Here is a 26,596-nt window from a genome sequence, read left to right on the forward strand (position 1 = left end):
TCTGGGCTCATCCTTGCCACAGGCCGTTTGATTTTAATAATGAAATCTTCACCGCGCTCCCTCCTAACCTGGACTGTCTGTAAGCATGGAGAATCTGAAGCACGCCCCGGACGGAATGGTTTCCGAATGCGTCTTCATTGGACTCGTCTAACCGTGTGGCTGTGTTTTGTTCTGCTCTCCGTTGGAAATGGGATGGTAGAGACAGGAGAAGAGCAGAGAAAGAATGAAGGAATAACCAGTCAGGCGCTTTCCCCCAGAGGGCCTGGTACACATAAGCATCGCATTCCCAGAAACCCAGGATTTCCACACACAATTCAAGGAATAGGCAGACTCGCTTTTCCAAATGTCTTTTATTCGTTGTACATTTTCTTATGAGATCAACACACCATTTCTTTCAGGGACACCTTGCTCCTGAAGGCTGATGGATGTTATTTGTCCCAGCTATGAAAGTCACAGCCAACACTTTGACAGAGAGAGTTGGTTGGGTGATTTTTTTTTTTTTTTTTTTTTTTGTCATTATCACTGTCATTGCTTGAGTCAGTTCATAGATTGACACGACATTGAACACAACACACACGGTGTGAAGTCTTACATACACACGCACAAACATCTGGAGACCAGTTACAAGGTTGGCAGCTGGCCCTTCCTCCCCAGCAGCAGTTTGAAACTGAAGAATGTCCTGAGATAGGAAATCAAAGCGAAGGCTCCTCGTCAACAGAGGAGTTCAAGTTTGACTTAGTCTCCCAATTTCATTTTCCTTTTGGGGTGGTGAGAGGAAAGATGCAGGGGGGAAGCCCTTAGGAACCACGTGACAAACCACTTGGTTTGGCATCTCAGTCATTTCCTTGGTCAAAAACACAGGTTCAAAGAAATATTTCAAAGTTCGTCAGAAGCTCACTCTTCCTTTAATGTGTTCTTAGACGGAAAAGGAGACGGGAAAGATAAAATTATGCTTTTTTATACAATATCGTGATAGGAAATTTCATCACAGAATGGCCTATATACTTTTAAGGCAAAAATTATAATTCCTCGCTTATTGACTGATAGACGTCAATCCAGGCTGTTCTGGATACCATCAGTACCATCTGCATGAAAAGACGATTTTTTTTTTTTTTTTCTAAAGAATAGCAACGCAGGAAAGCAGCTGCTCCAAATGTTATAAACTAACAAGATTTCTTTAAAGCCACATTTTCCCACAATCCCGTCTGTTTCTGGGAACTCTTATTAATACACAAGCTACATCAACACCAATGTTGTGTCTACTCCAAGCCCTGTGCATGGGCTATCCCCTCGGTTTCAGGATTTTGAGACAGCATCCCCATCATGATAAGCCATCGTTCCAAAGTGAGGAAAATGCTCACAACTAGATAACAGGAAAGTCAGGCTAACATGAGAACATCTGGGGCCCCCACAGTCAACAGGCAAAGCTCAAAAAGCTGTACCGTCCTGTAAAACAGGTATGTTTTCAGTACAAAGCTGGGGCCTACGGAAGTTACCATCTGACATTCATCACTTCCCTTCCCCCACACGATGATGGGCGAGGTTCTCACCTGAGGAAGTCTGCCCCACCTGTTTCCATATAGGAAAACACCAAGTCCACACCCCCCAACCCCAGTTTCTTCTTCGCTTCTGTAGCTCATAAGCAAAAAAAAAAAGTTCCCAGAGCCAGAATTTAAATTTAACGTTCACCTTAGAGGCATGGAAACATTCCACCCACATGCTTCAGAGGTCCTCCCAGTAGAGAAGCTTCTAATGAATTCCATACGCTAGAGCTCAGCCCACCCCATTCATAAAGAAAAGACACCGAGACCCACAGAGAAGAGATGATTCCAACCGGGGAAGCTCAGCAGCACGCTGCACAGGGCAGCAAAGATGGAGAGAGTCCAGGGAGATCACTGTTCATTCTTCAACTTCAAACTCTCCAGAGACACTAAGATGAAGTGCTAAAGGTGTGAGTTACAAAGGACAGGTGTGCACAACCTCTCTGATCTGCTTTCAGAATCATTTAGGTAGCAAGAAGAGGTAGGGGGCTCTTAACTAGCAGGTGGAATTACTTCCTTCTAGCATCAGACATGCTTGCACTGGCCCAACCAGCTTTTTTTACAATAAACATGGCTTAAAAACAAAATTCAGGTGCAACATGGGAGAACGATTGATCATACACACAAATACAATTGTCTATGATAGAACCCACAGACTGTAAGAAAAGGTGTTGATTTTTCTTTTCTCGCAGAGTCTAGATTAATAAACAGAAGCAGCATTTTCATCTAGAAAACGGAAGCACAGAGGAAGCTGGGAAGTCCACCTATTTTATTAAAATCCTTGTAAAGTTCAAATCCATAGAGAAGCTCTGTCTACCATCTATTTTCACAAAATATATATATAAAAAAAAACTTTTCCTGTATTTAAATAAAGAATTCAAAACTACATCTCTAACACCTCTGGTCAGCTTTAAAATGACCCAATTTGATGGTTCTGCAGAATAGGAAACACGTTCTTACTGTGTAAGTTCGTTACACAAAGAAAATATTTTTCCTCTAAAAATAATCTATTAAAATGACATTTCAATTCATATAGAAAAATCACTCCATTCAGAAAATAAATTTGAGGCAAAGAAATAAATCAGACACAGGGGTAATACAAGAAATAAATCGTCCAAACTTTCTCAATCAAACCTTCTCGCCTAGGTTGTACACAGAAAATTGCCCAGAATGCTTCAGATTGTTGCTCAAATACAACTTTATGATGTACCTATTGTTACAAAATGGCTCTGTGAAACCCAAGCTGTGAAATTTTGCCTTTAGCGGCAAACATATTAGGGCCAGAATTTACCACCAACCTTTATGTGTACGTGGAAGGCACCTAAAGATTCAGTCGGTGTCTAATCATTCCCTCGTACTCCCTTCCTGACACATACACGGCTGAAGTATCCCATTTCTATTAGCCAAAGGGTTTCTGCAACCCTAACCACACACAGCACCTCTGTAACAGCAAGCAAGAGGAGCTCTGTTAGCTCCCATCTCAGGAGCCCAGGCTGTATCACAATTGACCCAAGAGCTTGAGTTTTCCTATAGGCCAATGCACACAGATTTTAACCCCTGACTCTGCAAACCTAGAAATTTAAAAATTATACTGTCCATCAAGAGTCCAGTCACACCACTCCCCACCAGTGGGAGAGTAAATGAGGATCAGGGTGTTCTCAACTACTTTAGGAAAATAACCTATTTCAGGATCCCTATGGCTTGGTATTGATTTTGTGCATTTACTCTGAAATAATTTCTGTTTAAAAATTAAAATGAACGGTCCTCTCTTCTTGCTTCCATACCTCCCTACCCCTGTCAGCATACTCAATAGAGAAAGAAAAAAAAAAGGGGGTTGGGGGGGGGGTCTTACAGACAAGGTCAACTATAAGATTTTACAGGCTTGGGGATGTGCAGGGTCCTCAAGTGGTCATTTCCTTCCCAAGGGCTTCCAGTTAAAGGGACCAATACTGGTGGCCATAAAGCTCCAATTGGAGGTTGATGGACACTCAGATGGGCCCAATTGAACTTTACCACCACCTCTCCCCTAAAGGTTCCTCCAAGGGCACCACTGAACATGGCCTGAAACCACTGCCTTCAGAAGTACTGAACACAGGAGAGGACAGACAAGGTGACATCAGAAGAGAACAAAATAAAACAACTACTTCTCCCCAAGTTGCTGCTTCTGAAAATCCAAATCAGCCTTGAGTACTGGACTTTTCAATTACTCTCGTTCTCCTGGCCGACACCTGTAGTGTATTTCTAAGAACATTCCCAGCAATCTGCCTTGTGGGCGGTGGGGGGGTGGGGGGGAGAAAGTATCCTCTTCCGAGAACTTTCCTTGGCATCCACCCTTCCTCAGAGATCAGTCATCTGAACTGAAGGTTATGGGCTCAGATTTTGTATTCACATATCTCTACTCTGAAAGCAGCCTACGGGTGCGCCATGTGCTCTTAAAGTACTTTCAGCATCAGGCTTCTTGTCCTCAGCCATCTGATCATGCCTCATTGGCTTTTGGAGTAGATGCCATCAGTATAGAATGGCAAAACTTTAGAATCAACAACACTAGAGAAACAAACAAACAAACAAATAAAATTCCTGACATTTCAATAAAGGTCACTCTTGGAATCTTTATATAGTTCAGTATTTTTTAAGAAAAAAAGCAATAATACAGGTTGACCTTCTTGATGAGTTTTTCCATTAAGAGATGATGTCTACCATGTTGTAATACTGCAAGTAAATTCAAAGACACACCTGTCTGTCAGCTTGCTCTTCCAAGGGCTTCCTAATTGAACAGCATGGTTTGCATTAATCTTTTCTCCCAACCCCTAATCATGACTTCATATTTCTGTTCAGCCTTGAACTCTCAAGTCCAGTGACAATCACCTAAAATTTTGCTTTGCTGAAATATATTGGTGATCCCAATGAAAATGTTGGTAATGAGCAAGTGATGCTAATTATTCATTTCTGACCACAACAGACTATTACTTAAGAGAACAGGATGCCCAATCAGCTACTCTGCTGAAAAGACCAAACAGAAGTTCTTATTCTAAGGACTCTGGTTTCAAATAAGAATTTTTTTTTTTTTTTTGAGGATTTTACTAGTTCTCCTAGGTATCCTTTATGTTTTCAAAAACTGGGAACAATAGATTTCATTTAGACAGACAGGTGCACCACTGTTGGTTTTAATGATTGGTCTATGAAAACGACCAGATGAGTTCCTTTGCACAGAAATGTTAAGTCAGCCCAGGTCACCTATGACCCTCCCAGGACGAAAGCCAAGGAAAGACCATGAGAGAGGACAGAAGACGGCTGCTGGCCTGGCCTAAGCCACCCACACTGGGGATCACTGAGGAAGCTCTGTTTCCAACATCAAGACACAGGTAAGCACTTACCCTTGTCCTCACTTTCCCTGAATTCAATCTCCAACCACAAAAGCCTCGTTGCTGGAAAGAGACCCTGACCTCAGGAGCTCTGAAGTGTAAAGTGGAGGAAACCCAGAGCATGCCGGGATGAACAGCCCACAGCGATAAAAACCTGTCCAGATCTCAAATTCTAACTGTAAACTCCTCAAAACAAAGGGTGCAGGACCCAAGTTCAAATGACAAGATACTGAAAGTCCCAAGGAATTAGGCTGAATACTTTAAAACTCTATTAACATGCTTGTGTTACAAGGCGATACTTGCTTCTTCAAATCAAAAATTCCTTAACCTTTCTTTGTATTTCTGCTTAGACTAAAGTCCTTTTAACTTAAGAAAAGAAAGAGGCTTTTAGAAGAATTGGGGGACCAAGAACTGAAAAGATGAACCCAAACTAAAGTCTTGATTCCCAAGGACTCAATTGGAAAACCTGCAATGGTATAAGAAATATACCATTGGCAAAGCTGCGAATACTGACTTCTAACCTCAGAAAAAGGGCACCTCTTTTTTGTCGTCACCAGAAACAAGCCGTGAGTGTTGGATTTGGTGGCAATAAGCTTTCCCTGGGAGGATAATTTCGTTGAGGACTCTGGGATTCAGGTTGTGTTTCCTTGGGTGAAGAGAAATCCTTTTTCAAGGTAAATCACCTAGCCCAATGCCCTCTTAAGGAGTCCCCTTGTGTCGTTTATGTTTACCTGATGATGCAGAAGGAAAATAATAATAATAAAGAGTCTAAAGCTTTAAGATGTGTTCTGTTTTGATCCAGGAGAAAGAAAGAAAGAAGGCTCAGGGCAATGGCTGACATCATCTGCCAGCACTCTGTATAGCTCAGAGGATCCAAGACCTGAACACTGAGGCCCACTATCCAGCTGTTCTCCGCCTGTGGGGAACCAGAGCTGTCACCATGGGCTTTGGGGCCCAGAAGTTCAACCAGGGCTGAAAACCCAGCAAACATCACATCAGAAAGAAGTATTTTGAACAGGCCCTTGAAACAGAAATTTGCTGATGATTTAAAAAGGAGAGCAACACCCCCCCCCTCCCCCAGTCCACAGGGGATGGACTATACAAGGGCTGGCTGGACAGGAGTCTCATCACACTGAGAACCTGCAGCTCTGAAGCCCCCTGACCATAAGTATTTTGACCCCAAAACAACCTTACAGATGAAGTGGATGAATTGAAAGATGTTAAGAACTATATCTGTCTCCTACTTCTGGGTGAAGTCTGGTCTACCAAATTCCCAAATCCCACTACGGTTCAAAAAATGATTAGGATTCATGATTCTTTTTGCATGCGATTCGTAGCACATCGAATGAAAATACGAAGAAGCTAAGAAGCAAGGGTACAGTTAACACCTAAGAGAATGTGCCTTTCATATCCAAATTGAAGTCAGTTATGTTGTGATTACATAGAAATGGAAAGTTTAAGCTCTCAGTTTAACCTGTAGAAAACTGTTCCAATGGCTTCTAGAACAATTAATACTTGCATAAGGAAACTAACAGACAACTTTTATTCAGTCCCCATCCTTTATGAATTAATTTTCCTATGTCCATCTTCCTAATCTGCCTTTGGCAACAAGCTAAGCTAAATATTCACTAAGTAGAAAAATTTTCTATTTTGTGTAATCAATTAGAACTTTGTGTTTGATGGCCTAAGACAGGTGTTGACAAACCATCATGGGTGGGCCAAATTTGGCCCACTGCTTGATTCTATAAATAAAATCTTATTGGAACATAGCCATGTTCATTTATGTATTGTTTCTGGACAATTTCACACTGTAGCAGCAGAGCCAAGTAGTTGCAACAAAGACCATATGAAACACAAAAATACATACTGTCTGGCCCTTCCCAGAAAGATTGGCAATCTGTTCTTAGATGTCACAGTCACATTATAAAGAACAAAGCTATTGATCCTATGGGAACTGTCCCCAACAAAGAAATATTTCCAAAATTATGTGTTTCATGTATGATGTGCATTTTCCTAGGGAAAAGGTTCTAGCTTTAAAAAATTTCCAAAGGAATCCAGAATACTCCAAGAAAAAACAAACAAAAATCAAAGAGGATCTTTAGCTGTCAGTATATTGAACAAGGCTGAAACACACACAGACCCCTAAGAAAGAGGAAGGTGTAACTTCTAGAATAAAATATCTCTTTTTTTAATCCATCAAGTTTGGTGGCTTTCTCTTCGAGATTTGAATCAGGCATTTTTCCATCTGAATATGTAAGTTTTTCTCTCAGGGGTCTAACTGAAAACTATACCTTCCATTAAAAAAATAAATAAAAATTCTAAGGTGACACTTGAGTTCCTTTCTTTACTTGTTAATTTAAAAAAAAAAAAATAAGTAGAAGATTCCTTGAAGCTATCATAGATTTTAAGAAGTCCAAATCCATGCACAAAGGTTTAACTCATGTTACTTGATCTGAATACCAGCTACAAAGCATTTTATGAATATAGGAATCTTACTTTTAGGCCAGAGGGAATTACACAGTAAAAGAACATCTGAGTGGGAAATTAGGAAGTAGTTATCCATTGTATTTTCAGGCCAAAGATGCTTTGTGTTAGACACTTTGGAGAGAAACAGAAAACTTCCTCTAAGCAGAGATAATGAAGTCCCTTGCTCAACAAAGACAATTACAAAACTAATTAGTCCCTCTCTGATTAAATTCCAAACATTAAATCAACTTCATTTAGAAAATTCAGAGATCCTGTCTTGTACTAGCCTTCTCTCACGCTGGGGCTTATCAATATTGATTCTATTTTGTGGATTATGACATCTGACAATGCAGAACTGACGAATTATAGCAAAAAAAAGGGGGGGGAGGGGGTAAATCTCATTAAAAAGTGAATTAGCCAGAGACAGGCAAAAAATAATAACAAAACAAAGAGCAAAATAATATGGAGACCAGAGTGAACAAGAACTCGACTTTGAAGGTCACTAAGTGTAGACAGAGCAAACACCAGCAGAGCATAGATCTCTGGTCCGCAAACTGTTCACTGAGATATTGTGAGGCCCACTGCAAACGGTACAAACAAGCTAAGATGTTGTATAAATTTTGAAGGAAGCAGGGCGACATCTGCAGGACACAGAGTAAACTACGACTGTTAAACTGTTAGAACATAATTACTTCAAACACTGAACTGTTAAGTATTTGGGGCAAGGGCACCATTGAAAAATTACTAAGTCGACTAATGGCATCACAAACAGAAAGTCTGGGAGCCCCTGGAACATGCGAGCTTTTCTTTAGGCTTGGAGGACACACAAGAACTGAAATATACAACCAATTCTGAGCTGGACCCACATGTACTCATTTCCATTTCAGATGGTTTCACTGAGACAAAAGCTACTGGGTAACCAGTTGGTTCTGAGCTTCTCAGTGTAATCACATACAACCTTTAAAACAATGGATCATTCCTTCCGGTCAAGGCCTTCAATCATGGCTAATAGGTGGATACCATGTATAAAGTCAGCGACTGTCTTGATATTTTGTCAATATATACATCTATGTGAGTTTTTTCCTTCTCCATCAAAGTAGCCACTAAGGGGAGACCTAAAGTTATCACAAAGGTTGTTTGTGCTTAAAAACAGGCATAACTTTTGGGAAGGATGGGGCAAATTTTTCATTTGAAATTCTCTTCTAAGCCTATTAGACGATGGTGATGTTAAAACTTCAGCTCTGAGAGCAGATTTAATTTCTAGAAATTGCCAAACTCCACTTGGTGCTAAATCAGATAAACCAGGCAGGTGAGTCAAACTGGAGACAACCTAGTATTTTTTTTGGGGGGGGGGGAAAGCAGTAATTCTAAAGTAATGATATAGAGGAGGAAATAAATTTTGGAAAGAGAATTACAAAAATATTTTAGTAAAAGTATTTATATAAATATATATATATATATATAGTCTCTCAAGATAGCTGTCTGAAGATCAACACTCATTAATAGATACACACATATAGTAATTGTCTTAAAAATCATTCACATTAGGTTTTTGGCACATCTTTTAAATCAACAACACATGCAGAGAGAGGGATACAGACGGGTATGTTCACAAATACAAAGAAAATGCATACACAGACACTAAAATGAGCATGACCCCTAGTGTAGAGCTATACTGATTCTGCAATGCATTGATAAATACATACAGGGCTGATAATGAGATGGCCTGTGGTGGTAGACAATTAAATAATCTGAGTCTCATTCCTGAATACAGATATCTTTTTCCTCTCTATATACATATCTGCTTGTATATACAAGAAACTCCTGACAGACACAGCTTGTGTATCTTGTTGTTGTTGTCGTTGTTTTAAGTTGGTTGTTAAGAATTTACACGTGGTTCTTGAAAAATAAAACCATGTTTTAAAATTTAGACTCCTAGGGCTATCAAGCCATGGTTCCTTAGTACATGAGACACCTAATCACCACCAAGCAGAATACTGCATTTCTGGGGAAAAGGTATCTCAAATTTCAAATCAATATCCCAGGAACATGGCTTCCTGGTGGTGACAAGGATATTCCAACGGGGGAGGACAGGAAAGGAAACGGCAGCTTTTTTTCCCTCTTTATAACCGCTTGTAATTCTCTGCAAACCTTAAAGAGAAGGTGATTTTAAGTCAGTTATCTCCCTAAAAGGTACTAGCCCAATGTTCCCAACCCTGCTGCACTTCCAAAATCACGCAAGGGCTTGAGAAACCTCCCAATTCCCAGGCCTCACCATGGACCAATTAAATCTAGGTCTTTGGTGGCTGCCGGGCTTCAGCATTAACAGTATGTACAAGCTCCTCCAGAGTTCCATGTACCAGGGTTGACAACCACAGACCAACTTCTCTATCAACTATGACTGTTTTGGCAGTTCTGGCCCTGGGCCCACAGATTAGAGAGACATACAAATGAGAAACATATTTTTTTGTTGTTGTTGTTAAGAATGATTCAAAGGAGACAAACCGGCAGGCATAACCTGACGCAGGCCAGGGAGATGATTTGCTTTCTACATTTTACCAAAAGCTACAACAAAGCCAGGCGTGGTGGCATAATGCCTGTAATCCCAACAACCAGGGATGCTGAGGCAGGAGGATTGCAAGATTGAGATCCGCCTCAGCAACTGAGCAAGACCCTGTCTTAAAAAGAAAAAAGAAAAAGGAGTGGGGGTGTGTCTCTATGGTAAAATATCCCTGGGTCTAATCTATAATATTACCACCCATAAAAAAAAAGAAGAAGAAGAAGAAGAAAAGAAAGAAAGCTATAATGGAGTGATCCTAGATGACTTTCCTAGTACTTTCTGATTTCATAAAATGGGTAAACAGAGCAGGAATAAAGTTGTAATTTTTTCTCTCGGTCTCAAAGAAGAGGAACTTCCAGCTTTGGAAAGGTGGGTGGGAAACTGAATGGCTCTAATTACAAGGAAAATGCACCTTTTCTGGCTAGGAAAAAAATTAAAAAATGAAGGCAGAGGTAGCTTTGAAGCAGATGAAGCCAATGTTGAATCCAACAGATATGCCCCAGAAGAGAAGATGAGGAAGGAATGGAAGTGTCCTACTCACTCTGAGCAACTTCCATGAGCAAGAGGTCAAGAACAAGACGGAACAATACGAACAGACAATATACTATTGCACTTCAAAATCTGAAATGGGAAGGAGGATTTGAAGGAGCAATCCTCTCCAGATCAGAGAACTTGAGACAAGGAAAGAAAGCAAGTTCCCTTCCTTCATTCCTTCCTTCCTTTCTTCTTCTTCTTCTTCTTCTTCTTCTTCTTCTTCTTTTTTTTTTTAATCAATCAACATCCTTTGTCTTTGTATTCCAAGAGTCACTTTATACAAACACAATGTCCAAAAGAAATGGTTCCTAGTTACTCGTGTAGGTCTATATTTTCTCCATCAGTCATTTCACCCCTTGGTCCTTGAGGAATCAAGAGCCCCATATCAGACACCTGTGGTGTCTTTAGCCATGGCAAAGAACTCTTTTTTTTTTTTTTTTTTTTTTTTTTGCTAAGTCAACCTGCTTGGAATTCAGGGTGGAGCTTGCAAAATTGCCGGCTGCTTAGGAACAAGGTGTGGAAATGGAGCAGTCTATTCCTAGGAACTGATTCAGCCTTCCATTACCTGTTCATTGTATCATGGAACAACTGACGGCCTTTAATTCTCTACAACTGTAGCCCTTCCACTCATAATAAGGCTTCTTCATTGAACAGGAAAACAAACAAATGGAAAAGAGCAAATTGATTACAAAGATCATCCCTGGGGCGTCTCCACGGCAAGAGGACCAGAAGCAGAAGAAAGGCACCGCGATTCTCTCTGTGGTGTGCAATCTCTCCTCGTGACCAACAAATGACCTTCCTACAGAATACAGATGTTCACAGAGGCCCCTTGGTGGAACTTGATTTACCAAGTGCACACACACATACACACACACACACATACACACAGAGATGGATAGACAAGTGGATATAAAATCACATCACAAATCACTTTCCACTGAATACTATACCACAAATGTCAAGAGAACCAAATTTTTTTCTTTGAGCTGTGATAAAAGTGATTTTTTATGTTTTCCAAATTTGGAAAAAGATCAGGAATAGGATACCTCAACACCTCACTTAAAACACATGGTCATCACCCAAGATGGAGTTGAAGTCTGGGAGAGAGGAAGAGACATTTCACAGGAAGAGCTCCTTTTTTTTTTTTTTTTTTTTTTGAGATTTTTTATAATATTCTTAAAGATGCATATTAAATAATTTCTTCTGGACCATAGATATGATCGAACTTAAAAAATAAAAGCCCTATAAATATTGCCAACCCAACCTTGTCTTCTTGTGTAAAGTGAGATCTTTCCAACCAAGCGCTTAAACATAAATATTAAAATAATAAATGGGACAAACTACAAATCTACTTACAGTTTCATCACTACTGTAGCACCTTTTTGCCAGGGCCAATGCATTCATTCCATAAAGAACAAGAGAAATCTGAGAAGCTTAAGGACTCATATGACACATCATTAAATATTTAATCACCTTTTTAAGTCCTAAGCCTTTATCATATTTCATCCATCTAGAGAGTTCATTCTATACTATAGATTCCAAGGCCCCCTTAGGAGGGGGAAAAAGAAGAGAAAAGAGAGAGAGAGAAAACCCTCAGAGAGGCAGGGCAAAATTATCTCAAAGATGACTTTCTCTTGGCGCTGTAGTGAACTTGCTTCATCCCATAAACCCACCAATCCACAGTAGGGTCAACCAATTTAAGTCCAATGCTCTCTAGTCTCCAAGAATCAATTTCACAAAAGATGCCACATCTGTTGCTTTGGATTCATGTAGGGTGAAAAATTGATGTTGCTGAGAAAGAAAAGAAAAAAAACATGGATTAATATTTGTCACTGATAATACATAATATAAGCAAATGAACAAATTTGTTTAATAAATGAGTTATGTATCCCTATCAGGGGGAAGGGAGATCCCTCCTACCCTTTCCAAAATAAGTACACATCTAGGGATGCAAATACCTTAAAGATACCTTTTCTTCCACTCCTCTCACTTTGATATCTCTAGATATCCACCACCAAGAATCTATTGCTTTATTTAAAAAAATATTAAATATGCTGTACAAATCCCATCTATAGTCAAATACAAAGATTGGCAATGACCATCTATCTAACACTCTGACTTACAACTTGGTCCCCTAAAAAGTCATTTAGACTGATAGAGTTATAAAATAATTGGAAACTCCATAAATTCAGGTATTTTCACATCTCAGGAAAGGGGTAGTAGAATTAAGACACCAACTCTGCTGATCCATGACTGTGCAAGGAAGCATCCTGGCCCCTGACTTTGGAGGGCTAGTCAGGACGGACAAAGTCAAAGCCATTTTCTAAGCCATACCTACAGCCAAGAGTTAGACTTATGTCTCCTCTTGACCAAGAGTTGATCCATCTGGGAAATAAACTGCCAACTACAGGTATGTGCCCAGTAAATTCAACTTGGAGATTAAAGATGGAAAAGGGAAGCATGGTCTGTGTGCATGCAGCTCAGACTAAGCAGACTTTAAAAAACAAAATGAAGTCTTGCACTTTGCTGGGGGGGAAAAGGTGAGGGACGGCAAGAGGTCACACATTCAGGAACAATTCAGAACACCAACCTGTTTTCTCCATGCCACAACAACAATCCTCCTGAACTGCCTGGCTGTCATGGGGGGACCGTCCACCTCATATCAGAGATACACCAGGACTCCTCGTAGAGACAGACCCAATCAAACCAACTCAAAGGGGGAATTCCCTCTGGTAGCCAGTGCCTCCTCCCCCACCACCACCCCCACATCCCCAACTGTCTGGTAGTAGTATTTGCCACGGCTGGTCAGGACTAAATGTGAGCACTTAGCAGGCAGACATCTGGGTGACTCACTCTGTTTCCCTGACTTGGGGACTTCACTCACAGCCATCATGTTGCCGAGCTGTTGGCTTTCTAATTATAATTCTTTAAACCTGACAGTAGAGGGCTGGATGAGTCAGCTCTGTGGGGAACCGAATGCCCACCCATGGGAGTTTAGGGAACAATGCAATGGGGAAGGAACAAAGAAAACACACACACACACAAAAAAAAAAGCAGGTTGTCCTGCAAGGACTGTGACTCAGAAAATGGAAAGGAGGTTTCCTGCTTTAGCTGGAGAATACAGGCTGGATACCGGCTCTGAGCCTGACACCAGAATATTCAGTGAGAGTCCAGAGGCAAGGTTCTCATCCTGGCCTCCCTCAACTACCAAGCAGCAGTACCACTTTCGATTCTTAACCCACTTAACACGGCGCACTTACCAAGTGTCTTCACATCATGCTTTTTAGCTTTCCCACATTCTCTTAACATTCAGAGATGTTTACTGTATTTAAAAGCCTTTTTACTATCAAAACAGGACACACCAAATCTCAGATTGTCTTGGTGATCACTTCTAATGCCAGTCAGCCCCCCCCACCTCTGTCCTGCTGCTATTAGCTCAGTGGCTGTGGCCTGAATGTGTGAATGAATTAAACAAGCCAACCTACAGTCTTTTAAAAACAAATGTTCAGGCATCTTTCAGTTCATTCCCAGGCTTGGAAATGGGTGTGAGAGCCAGAGGTCGGCAAGGTCATCCATGGGCACAGCATCAGGAGCAAAGGGGCAAGCTACATCTCCACTAGGTCTCCAGAGCCTATGCACATCTCAGCTGTCAAGATGATGGTTTCTGGGACTGGGGTTGTGGCTCAGCAGTAGAGCTCATGCCTAGTGTGTGTGAGCCACTGGGTTCAATCCTCAGCACCACATATGAATAAATAAAAATAAAGGTATTGTGTCCGCCTACAACTAAAAAAAAATTATTTTTAAAAATTACTATTAGAAAAAAAAGATGATGTTTTCTGTGGTCCAGGCACCCTTGTTTACTACTCTAGTACGTTTAAGATATCTGGAGAACATAATGACCCCACGGGGCAATCACTTATGGTGGTTATCATCTAGGAGGGGGTTAGGAAAGGACAGCCCACGACCACCTCTAGCCCACTTCCTGTTTTTTAAATAAAGTTTTATTGGAGCACAACCACACACCCCCCTTCCCCCCCCTCCCACATCTTGAATATGGCTGCTTTCAGGCTGTAACAGCAGATTTCCAGAATCATATTAGCAGCTGTAGCTCCCACAGAGCCCAAAATACTATCTAGTTGGCTAATGCTGACACTTGAAGAACAATTCCTGTAGAGTCAGGGCTCCCACCTGAAGTTTGGGAGAACAAGCCGAGAAGATGATTTTAAAGCACAGAGAGCCCTCAATCTGAGTGAGGGAGAAAGCCATTTGGGATTTCCAAAAGTGATACATGTCTGGGTTAGGCCTTAATTACACTGTCCTTCATCTGGAAAAATGATTCCTTTCTCTCCCACCTCCTCACAAACTCCTAAAAATCTCAACAATAGCCTCCCAGCACGTGTTTCCCAATACTGAAGTCAGGGAGTCTGGACTCAGATTTTCCATTTAAAAACCTCAATTCCACAGGAAGGCAGGCAATAGTTATGGTCTTAAAAGGCAAGTTCATTTCCAGGACCACAAAGACTAATGCCATAAGGAGAAAGGGGCGGGGGGGGGGGAGCCCACATGATCTTACAACATTGATATGTATGCCAAAACATACCACAGTATCAGAATATACTGGAAAGGTAGAAGTCAACATTCCCTGCCAATGTACACTAAGCCTGAATTTTTTCTAATGTGTTCTAATGAACTTTCTTATAATACGTTCTCTGGAAGAAAAAAAAAAATGTCCTACACTTTAAAGAGAACTATATAGAAAGTTCTTCTTTTATCCAAAATTAGTTAAAACAAGGAGATTTTAAAATAGGATTACAGATTCCATAAGATCCTACAAGAATCATTCTATATCTATTAAACTTTGTGTGAAACTAAACTTTAGAGGGCTTAAAAGGGCTTAGGTGTCACACTACCACAAAAGAGTAACCAGGACTGGAAAGGCCTCTGGCTGTTAGAAACATAGTCAGGGAGGAAATATTTAACCCAAGCATATAGAGTGCTGTTTTCTCATCTTCTCTTCTTCCTCAATTGTGGGTCTCAGTTAAGAGAGCTATAGAGTGTCAAGCACAGGGCACTGCCCTTTAAAGGGGACCATGGAGGCCCAAGTTCATCCATTAGGAAAATGGTCCAGACTTAAACCAAAGCATAGCCACAAGAATTGAAAATCCACGTGGGGGGCCCTGTTGAGCACACACCCTCTCAACCAGAGTCCCGTAGCACCTTCTGACTTGACATTTCCAAGTCAGGAAATATCTCAGCCCCCTCACCACACCATTTGGTAAGAGATGCCAGGAATGTACACATCCTGTGATGTCCCTGGGCTGGCTTTGACAGGTGTGGGTGGGACAGGATGGGAGGAAGCATCCCATGCCTGCCACATCACCATGCTCCAGTAAAAAGGGATGTCAGCGTGTGCTCTTCTCTTTCTTGAAATTGCACATGAACCTAACTCTTCCTTCCCCTGCTTAAGGTGAAGTCTAGGGAGGAGTTAACACCAATTCATACATACTCTGAATTGTGTGATATTCCCTTCACCTAATGTGTTCCTCCCACATTCAAAAGACACTTAGAGCATTGCCAAGTTTAGGTCTTTGCCATCTGTACCAAAGACCCTCTGGTAGTAACCTACAGTGGCAGCTACAACTAGGGATGAGAAACAATTTTAAACAAGGCTGAGCTTTGAATTCCATCCCTCTTTTCACTGTAGAGCAAATGACAAATTGTGAATGCCAGATCGTAGAATCCAGTTCATAGTACTGACTCCTGCTTCTTTTCACCAAAATGAAAAACAGGAGGAGGAAAAAAAGTGATTCTTTCCTCCCTAGCCACCCACCCAAAAGAACTTCATCTACTTCATCCTGGATATATTATCAAAATTTGAGTAGGCACATAGCACCTCTTCCTCTCATTATTGAAATCTCTGAAGACTATGCTTTCCTTCATTTTATATAGTACTTTGTGACCATGGGTAGGTTTTAAATTTGAAAATATAAATTTCATAGACACCCTTTGTCTATATAATTACAGGTTAATCAACTAGGGGAAAGGCTTTTATTATGTTTATAAAGGACATACGATGAATGAAAGGTTCTTCACTCTTTTTCTTGAGTCCAATTCCTGTCATGAGTGTTCCCATGAATCAATCATATCTCTTCCAATGTGGTTATCTGACCATAATTTAGGTTGAAGTTACTTCCCTTGCTATTACTTTGGGCATATTTACAGGGCTGACACTCACCATAAGCTCTGGATACGTAGGCCGCTCTTTGGAATTCTTCTTCAAGCTTAAAGGGAAAAAAGAAATTAATCACATTAAAATGTAGAAACCATTTATCACTAAACTAGGACTCTAGAACCAAACCAACTTAAAAAATGTATTGAAAATATGAACCTACTATGTTTGTTGATGGTTCTGTTACAAAGATAAATTATGCTTTAAATCACCCTTAATAAACAAGTGTGTGTGTGTGTGTGTGTGTGTGTGTGTGTGTGTGTTTATTTTTTGACACTTTACCAGAGACATTGAAACTAACCCTTCTGATCTGCAGTCATTCTATTTCAAAATGAATAGCTACTTTCCTTCAAGGAAGCTTTTAATCCCACCTCCCCTGGCAAAGAAATCGGCAAGTGTTTCCTATGATGCATCTGTTATCCCTTCACTGTCTTCAATGAAACTTGGTTCTTGCAGCTTCTAGTTTCCTTGAGTTTATAATTTGCTTCAATATATTCCTAGCCAAACCTGCCTCAGAGAGAAGAAATAAACCTATAAAGTCTCTAGGCTAAAACTACTTGCTTATGCATCTTAGCTGATAAAAAGGAAAACACACTCCGTGACTTAGCAATTCTTTTCAGAAATACTTCGTGGTCATGCACTACTGTGAGTACTGTGAAGTGCATTTTGATCTGTTGAGCTTTCAGAGACATCGAATAACCCTGGATACCAGAGGCCACAGTGATAAAATTACAGGATGAAGAGAATAACCCACCTATCTTCAACCCACCCCATCCTCTACCAACCCTTAGCCTTAAAATGGAAAGAAAAGAAAAAGGAAGCAGAGAAATGGTGTATTTGGAGCTGGAATTGCAGGTTATAGAATGGAGAGAATCATGATTTCGAAAACAATGTTTTGCAAGGCCACCTACACCCTCCTGCACCCACTGGGCCACACAATCATACATGAATGAAAAGGAATTGAGCCTGGAGTGAAAGGAACAGAAATGTGACTGATCATAAGGATGCTAGGGTTTGCACTAATGTGTCATCTTTGAGCCAATGAGACCTGGTATGTGTGACACGAGCTCTGCTCTGATCCAGCCACACAAACTCATCCTGATGAGGGAGCCAGGTACAGAACCACAGAGGATGAAGTCATTGAGATGCTCTGAGAAACTGCGGGGTTTCAAAAAAAATGAAATGAAAAAAGATAAAGAGAGAGGGGGTGGGGTAGGGAAGCTTTTGAACCAAAGCAACTGAAAAGCAGCCTACCGGTTTATTCCAGGCAGTGCTGTGGGTAGAAGCCAGGGGACCTGAGACAGGGTACAGGTAGATGTGAGGAGAGGAGTTTCAATCTGGAACTGAGGGCAGACCTAGGACCTAGTGACCCCAGTGACCAGACAACCTATGAGAGAAAGTTTCATCTCAACTGAGGATAAAAACAAGAGTGCATTAGATAGAATCACCAGTTGTCACAGTCGGACTGATAATGGGAATGTGTACCTGAGTGAAATGAATGAGCCTTGGAACTCCCACTGATGGCTTTGCCTGCATCTGCATCCTGAGACTCAGTACTAATGGTTCCCAGAGGAAGGTGATTTTGCCCTCCAAAGGACATTTGGCAACATCTGGAGGCCTTTGAGGTTGCACATCTAGGTGCGGAGGGTCACTGGCGTCTACTAGGTAAAGGCCAGGGATGTTGTTAAGCATGATATAATGCCCAGGGCAAGTCCCCCACTATTCTGTCTAAAATGTCACAGTACAGGTGAAACTGGACTTTAGATCCTAGGGTATCTCCTGGTTGCTACTGCTCATCTCCTCTTAGATGAATTTACCTGGAAGGATCTTCTCCATCTGATTCATTTGTCACTCACTGCCGCCTCCTGCCTTCTACCCTTCTCTACCCGCTACTCTCACAAGCAAAAGTTTTCCTAAGTTCAAGAGCTAGTTTACCCAGAAAGAAACCCAGAGGAAGTGATGTGGTCCCAGGGTATTGCTCACTTGTGTATAGACCCCAGTTAAAAAATAAAATTAAAATGGGGCTGGGGATGTGGCTCAAGCGGTAGCGTGCTTGCCTGGCATGCGGGCGGCCTGGGTTCGATCCTCAGCACCACATACAGACAAAGATGTTGTGTCCGCCAAATACTAAAAAATAAATATTAAAAGTCTCTCTCTCTCTCCCTCTTTCCTCACTCTCTCTCACTCTTTAAAAAATAAATAAATAAATAAAAATAAAATTTAAAAAGTCTAATGTATACAAGTCCTAAATTTCTAGCTGTTCATCAAAGCAAATAAAAACCCAGAAATTCTTCTCTATAGGCTGAACAATTTAACTTGCTAAATCGATAACAAGAAGCACACACAATATCAAACCCATATCTAGTACTCAAGGGGTTGATCCTGGAATCTCGCTGGAGACCCTAACTCTGCACTGAATCTGAAACACTGTCACTGAGCACCTCTGCCCACCTCTCCATGAGTGGTTTTCATGGTCAGTAACAGAACCAAGGGAGTGACCAGCAAAGAGAAAGAACCTGTGTCTCAAATGTCCAAACAAGGGCCTCTTTTATCAACTAAGGATCTTCGTGCATCTGCTGATTTTTGACCTCCTATTTGGTAGATTATGAAATGACCCTTTCCCTCCCAACAGGTAAGAGGGATTGGGGGCTTCTCGTTTTTTAAGTAGAAGTGATTTTGATTCTAGATGTCTTATCTTCACTTTCAGAGCAGGTGAGGAAAATGTCCCCAGAAAAGTTTCTTCTTTGAAAATCTTCATTATTTAAAAAAAAAAAAAAAAAATAGCAAAAGCCCCCAAGTTGATCCATCATAAAGTGTTTAAGATTTCTGAAACCTCAGAGCCTGCTGGCCAATAGGTGACATTTGGGCTTATGGCCCTTGATTGCAAAGGTCAAAGTTCACCCCAAGCTCCACAACAGAGTACTCAAGGAAAACACACAGCAGAGCAGCGCTGTTTATTGAATTCCTGTATCTGGTGCAACCCATTCTGAGTTTCTCCCCATCTTTTAAATCAAGAACACTTCAAAACATGCTCTAAGAATAGCCAAATACCCAGGAGAAGGTTAGGTAGGAAAAAAGCAAGTTTTCCATGTTTTATAGGAAGTGCTTGAAATTCAGTATAAAATAACAACTGCAGAGTTCAAAGCTACACCAATTTCTTCTTGGATGAAAGTCAGACTTTTGAATTTTCAAGTGGCTTGTCATTTTCAAGCATACAATTAGCTAACTGCCCTAATTCCTCTTCCAAATGCCACAACACACGCTTCTGACCGTAGCTGACACTAAAAACTAGCTTCGTGCTGTCTTGAGAATTGCTAGCTTGAAGATTGTGCTGACCAGAGGATTTCTGCCTATTTGAATTCCCACCGATTGTTTCCAAGAAGGGCTATTTGGTGCATCCACAGAATAAAAACACACTGTGCCTCTCAAGCCATCCATTTGTCAAAAGCTAAATAAATATCCACTGCCTCTTTCTGCTGTCCTTTCTGAACAAGTAGGAGACTATATTTGATTGCCTCTGTTTCGTACTAGTTACTCTGAGTTGGACAGTGCTACAGTTGATTTTCAGAGATTTCCTTCTATGAACCAGTAGGAAGAACTTGTGGTAGAAAGTAAAAACCAGCTGAGATGCCTTTTTTTTTTTTAACTATAAAAACTCATTTGTGAACCTTTCTGTGGATTGGACTATAAGGCTTTTCTATTAGACTTTATTATGAATCCCCCAAACAAGGCCTATCTGGTCAGCACTGTCTATCTTAGAAACTTTTAAAATACTCTGCAGTAAAACCATGTGTAAGAAAAAGGATGGAAAGTCTCATTCACTAGTCCAACTTCCAAATAAGTACAAAAAGGAACAGTCTATAAGGAATCATTGCTCTTCAAGTTCATAAACAACGATGCCTTCACTTTCCTTTCGTTCCTCAAGACGTTTCTCTGAAGTTATTGAAGTAGCATTATAGCACCTGGACCTCTGCACTCCAGAGCCACCTGTGGATGCCACTTCACCCCATGCACCATGATTAGCTGTTATCTGACAAGCATCACTCAGTACTGATGGGTGGGGGTCACAGGTTGAGGTCCTGGTCCAAGTTGAGTCCCTGGATGCCACACTGGGATGCCCTCAAATGCTTGGGTGGAATGCAAGCCCCCAAAGATCATCAATGCTCTGACAGATCCCTTAGGCTCTGAGTAACATGCCCTTTTTGTACCCTTATCCCAAATAAGGATGAAGAAATAAATACAGAGATATATTTATCTTGAAATTTGAGATTCAAAACGTTACTTCCCAAATCTGGAGTTCCCTTATCACTCACAGGACCAAAGCCTGGTTATGTTGTAAAAATATAATATGGCAGTCACTCAGAAAAAGGGTGATTTATAAAGATTACAGCTTTACAGAGAGGAAAGTGGAAGATGAGGCAATAAAGGAAAAGGTGCTTGGAGGCTGAGTCCTGCTCTTCATCAAGGAAGGGGTGTTCTTCAGGAACGCCTGTAAAATATCCCTTTGTTTTAATATTTAATTGCAAGTGACCCAATCTACGTTTTCTGAAAATGTCAGTTATCAATTCAAAGGAAAACAAAAAGCAATAGGTGTTCTTCAGAAACAGTCACCTCTTCGTTCTTTCCACTCTGCTCCAGACCAGCTTTAAAACTGTCAATAGCAAAACAGGTGCAATATCGAGGCTGTTTCTGAATGGAGGCATGGACCCAGATGTTACTATACATGAAAAATAAAATTGCTTCCATAAATACCCAAGCCAGTGATAAGATCTGGGGGGCGGGGGGCGGAAATCCATGCAATTTTCAACTCAGAGGCCTTAAAAAGTTTGATGTACATCCTGAGGAGGAATCAAAGAAAATATCTTGATGCTTGAGGGCAGGCAAAAAGAAAAATAATTATTGACAAATAAGAGAAGGTACACTCTCCTAAAGTCCAAGTGAGGATAAGTAAGCATGCTCCTAAAATTCATAATTAATGCTCCTCTGCTATTTCGCAATTCCCCGCATCAACAAATATGACCTATTATTTTACAAAATTGGTATTCCAAAGTATCAGCTTCTCCCAGAGATATACTACTGATGCTTTGGAAAAAAAAAAAAAATCTGTACTTTGGTGACTTTCAACTGAGCGATTTGAATTTTGTTTCTATTATTATTACTACTTTAATAAGCCCCATAAGCAAGACAAGCTGACTTCCTGAATGCAAATGAAGTGACACACCATTAACCAAAGTAAAATTTCCAGGTAAGTAGGAACTTGTCTACCACTCGAAACATTTGAATGAATAAACTATGGTGACTGGAGCTAAAATTGAGAGGAAAAAGAGAAAGATAGAAAATAAAAATGACTGGATTAACAAGACATTAAAAGAGAAAGATAGGGAGATCTCAGATGGACAACATACGGGCATCGTAGCAGGAGCATAGACACGGTGCAGTCACTATAGAAAGAGCAACAGGACGGCATCAGGAGTCTCTGCCTGTGTGTGCACACACTGACATTAGAAAACATCCTCTCTCAATGTCTTCATTTTTAAATACTGTAAGAAGCTTTAATGATCTCATTCTTATTTCTTTGGAGGAGGTTTTAAGTTCGAGAAAAAAAGTATTTTGATACAGAAAAATCAATTAATTGAATGATTTTTTTAATAAACTACAGGCCGGCATGGTGGGGTGTGCTTCTAATTCAAGCAACTCAGGAAGCTAAGGCAGGAGGATCGCAGGTGCCCAGCCAGCCTCAGCAAAAATAAAAAATTAATTAAAAGGGTTGGAGATGTAGCTCAGTGGCAGAGCACCCCTGGGTTCAATCCCCATCCCTGGGGAAAAAGAAAAATTACAGAGAGGTGTAATTCTGAACCAGAAGCCATTGAGAGCAGGTCCATAAATCTTTCGTATAAACCCAGGATTCTCAGCAGGTATATTCGAAGTCCATTAGGATGACTTACGAACATTGAAAAGTAGTGAAACTGGTCCTTCCCCAGACCAAGTAAATTGGAATCTGTGATGGCGAGGCTTTGGGGACAGTGCTTTGAATGTTTGTTAGAGAGGTATAAATGAGAAGCCAGAGTTGAGAACCACTGGTCTGAATGGGTGATTCACAGTGGAAGACTCTCTTTCCCAAACTTTTCACACCAGCCTCATCCTTCTTACCAAAGTTTCCCAAAGTATCCAGAATCCTGGGCCAAGGGGGATGGGTGGGAGAAGAGGAACAGGAAGACAAGCTTGAAGAAATTTCCCTAGATGAGAACCTTCCCCATCACCACTCCTCCTAGGAACTACTGGGCTCAATATCGAAGGTGACTCACCCTTTTCCTATGTGACATTTAAACATTTGAGGATAAGGCAAAAGAAAACAAAACAAAACAAAACAAAAATCAAGTTCTTGAATCCAGAAGGCAAAATCATAATCCCATTTCAACCTGGCAGATATATCGCCACATCCAGCATGTTCACGTGAGGAAGGCAGACAGGGGACAGACCTCAAGAGCCCAGAGAATGTTTATTTTAGAGACACCCAACGTGTCTTATCCAAGAGTTCCAGCCCCTCTCTGGCCATTCAGCCCAAATCAAAACCAAACCAAAACCACCGTGGGGCAGCCTCATAAATCATTAGGGAAAACACCCGGGGGTGAGAGTGGCCTGGGACCAGAAAAAGTCCAACAGGCCTTAGTTTCACAAGCAACAAGAGCCTTTCTCGTGTCATCATGTTTCCCAATAAAAGCTGTATTCACAACGCTCCTTCCAAAGAGCAAGAAGGCCGAGGAATAATGCTGTGAGGAAGACGCTGCTTCGACTTCCCTGTGCCCTTCGGAATCTACAGAGCTCCAGGCCCCTCCATGGCAGGGAGTGGTCAGAACTGCTCCTCACCAGGAGGCACAGCTGCGACTGCCACCAGCTCTGACTCTCTCCTTCCTCCCAATCCTCAGCCGCTTTCTCAGGATGCCCAGATAAACTAACTTGGTTCTGTTACGTGCTTGACCTTGGATGCCCTCTGTGCATCCTCTTTGCAGGGGTCATTATCACGTGACCTTGGGCGTTCTGGCCAGACCGCAGGTAGGAACCACTGGATTGTCTGGAGAATACCATCCCCCTTCGTACTTTCCTTGATGGCACCGGCAATTTCCATGGAAAACAAAACTTGACCACCTCAATGTGGTTCTTTCCCTCTTTCTAAGACAACTTTCTTTGAATCCAGCTTTCTTTGGGTTCTATGCCCAGATCCCCAACATTGTCTGCTGCGCCCTCCTGGGTGAGTGAGCAAGCATTCTCTAGAAGCCAAGATTCTGCACGCTTCTAGGTAGCTCAGCAACGCCCTTGAACCACCACTGTCTCTTCCAAGGAGATCTCTGCCTCTGTTCCCCATCCCTGAGCCCCCAGGAATTCTCACCACGTTTCTCTTTATGCTCTAAACAACATCAAATTGCTCACAGCTCCCATAAGGGAGTTTCTTGCTTGTGGACATTGTGTTTGATATTCCTTCTGTTTAGAATCCCTTCCCTCCCATACTCCCCCTTCTACTTGGAGAATATCTCCCATGGGCTCAGAAAAACTCTGTCCTGATGCCTTTCCTCTGACTTCTCCGAATACCCTAAGCATATCTCCGCCCCTGGACCTGCCCTACTGTAATACTGTACTGCAACAGTTGACTCATGAGAGACTCCCCTACTTGACTTGGTGGAGCTCAGGGAGGGCCAGGATTGTGATGTCGTCATCTTATTCTCAAGCATGGAGGGCAGACTCCGTAGATGCTTCCAGAATGAATGTATGCAGAATGGACCAATCCCAGTGGAGGGAAGTCATGAGAACGCACCACCTTCCTCAGCCCTGGCAGCGGGGAGACGGGGCTGTCTTACCACTGTGAGGTAAAGTCAACAAACTGTGAGGAGAACTTGTCTGCGGGCAGCTGTGGCGACGGCTCCTCTACCACCTGTTTGAGCTGCTGAAATGGGGTCCCCCAGGAATCGTAGGGAAACCGGAGGATGGCCAGTTCAATCTGCAAGGGAGAGGAAGCCGTGTAAATAGAGATGCCTCCGGGAATCAGGCGTGTTCCTCTCCAGGAGAGTGAGAGGGGAAATACAAAGGTGAAGTTCATGGATAATTTGGGGATAAAAACAAATTAGTAATCTGTTTTCTGGAAATCCCCCCCACACACACACAAAAAAAATTCCTAGAGCTAGAGGTTTTTAAATATTACCTTACTAGAGACAGTCACTGAAACCTAAAACCTAAAACCGGTCCTTCAGCAAAACCCACTGGGCTACTTTATAACAATTTTAAGCCAACAATATTAAACTTTAGGACTCTTATGGTTTAGATATGAGGTATCCCCCTCAAAGGTCATGTGTTAGACAAGGCAATAGCATTCAGAGGTGACAGGGTTAGATTTTGAAAGTTGTGACCTAAGCAAGGGATTCTTCCACTGACATGGATTCACTGGGTGGCAACTGCGGGCAGGTGTGGTGCAGCTGTAGGAGGTGGGTCACTGGGTTTACACTTTGTCCCTGGCGAGCCGAGCTTTCTCTCTGCTTCCTGATCGCCATGTCCCGAGCTACCTTCCTCCTCCACGCCCTGTCTCCATGATGTTCTGCCTCATATTTGGGCTCACAGGTATGGGAGGGGCCTGTGGACTGAGACCTCTGCAACTGTGAGCCACAAAAAAATCTTTTCCTCCCGTAGGTTGTTGTTCTTGTCAGGTCTTTGGTCACAGCAACCAGAAAAGCTGACGAAAACAAGGATTTTCTAGAGCAGAACTGTAACTCTGCTGCCACCTGCAGGTCCCTTGGCAAAATGAGAGGAAAAAAAAAAAAAAAAAAGTAACCCAGGACCAAGTAAGTGATCTTTTTTTGGACTTGGGTAAAGGCCACTTTGCTGTTACAGGATCACATGGTTTCTGGGCAAGGACATAAAATAACTTACAGGATTTAATCAGCTGCTGTGCCTGGAAAGGAGCCAGGACCACAGTGGATAATTCCAGGCCTTGGTGATAACACTGAAAATTTATGATCACCAGTTACTAATGTGACACTGATCACGTAACTGCAGGACTGTGCCTGAGCACATTTTACTGTTTGTTAACATGTCTTTAGCACACACCTGACCTCAACAGCCAAGACTCCTACAGCCCGTGACCTGGGAAACAGCCCAAGCAGGGTCCACACACCTTAGCACTCTGTGTAGCGCAAGCATCTTGCTTTGACTAGAATCATTTGACTGAAGGTACCAGGACTCTAGTCAGACCCTCTTGCTTTACAGATGAGGAGAGAAAGACAGTTCATGGGACTACCAGTTACTCAAGGGCATACAACTAGGAAGAGGCAGAACAAAGAGAAAAATCATTTTGCCCAAACCCAGTTAAGTATTCCCAGTACACCAAACTGCAAATCATTGTCACTCAAAAACCACCTGCCACATCAGTCAAAAAAGGATGCTCAAGAACATCATGCAGGGCTTTTGCTTCTCAGTCCCAAAGCGCACCCCATTCCAGTGGCAGGCTCAGAACCTCCACAGCCCAGGATAATTGTCATACGCTACCATGGTGATGCCCAGACTCCAAATGTCAGACTTCACACTGTATCCCTTCTGGTTGAGCTCTGGGTTTATTCTTTCAGGCTGCAAAGAAGACAGACAACTGAGAAACTGGAAAGACCTTGGAGACAATATTCATAGCTCAACTAAGACTCAGAGTAGGGTCGGCCGCAGCTGCCAAGTGAGTTGCTTTAAGCTTTAACATGACTCCCAGGCCCAAAAGACTTGGTCACCACAGCAAATAGCCATGTCTTTCCCCTCTTCTGCTAGTCCTTTCTTTGAGAGTCCTGGATCAAAGTACCTTCACAACAAACTTTAATTTTGCCTTAAGAAATGGGGCATGCATTATAAAGCTACTCTGCCCATCTAAAATTATCCT

At 41.8% G+C, this 26,596-nt stretch overlaps 1 protein-coding gene across 3 annotated transcripts in view; it reads right to left on the minus strand.

The window, feature by feature from the left end:
• Positions 1 to 335: 335 nt before the first annotated feature.
• The window catches only part of Map2k6 (mitogen-activated protein kinase kinase 6), a 111,736-nt gene continuing 85,475 nt past the window's right edge, over positions 336 to 26,596 (minus strand). For 2 of the 3 annotated variants that reach the window (XM_076871626.2, XM_076871630.2), the window contains exons 9-12: positions 26,224 to 26,301; positions 24,546 to 24,685; positions 16,699 to 16,744; positions 336 to 12,254 (exon numbers count right to left, since the gene is read on the minus strand). In XM_076871626.2, coding sequence (XP_076727741.1) covers positions 12,177 to 12,254; positions 16,699 to 16,744; positions 24,546 to 24,685; positions 26,224 to 26,301 — 342 coding nt within the window. In that variant the 3' untranslated portion in view covers positions 336 to 12,176. The remainder of the gene's footprint in view (positions 12,255 to 16,698; positions 16,745 to 24,545; positions 24,686 to 26,223; positions 26,302 to 26,596) is intronic. The other variant, XM_076871627.2, reaches the window with a different exon arrangement.

This window comes from Callospermophilus lateralis, chromosome 11, assembly GCF_048772815.1.
Source record: "Callospermophilus lateralis isolate mCalLat2 chromosome 11, mCalLat2.hap1, whole genome shotgun sequence".
Lineage (NCBI taxonomy): Eukaryota > Metazoa > Chordata > Mammalia > Rodentia > Sciuridae > Callospermophilus > Callospermophilus lateralis.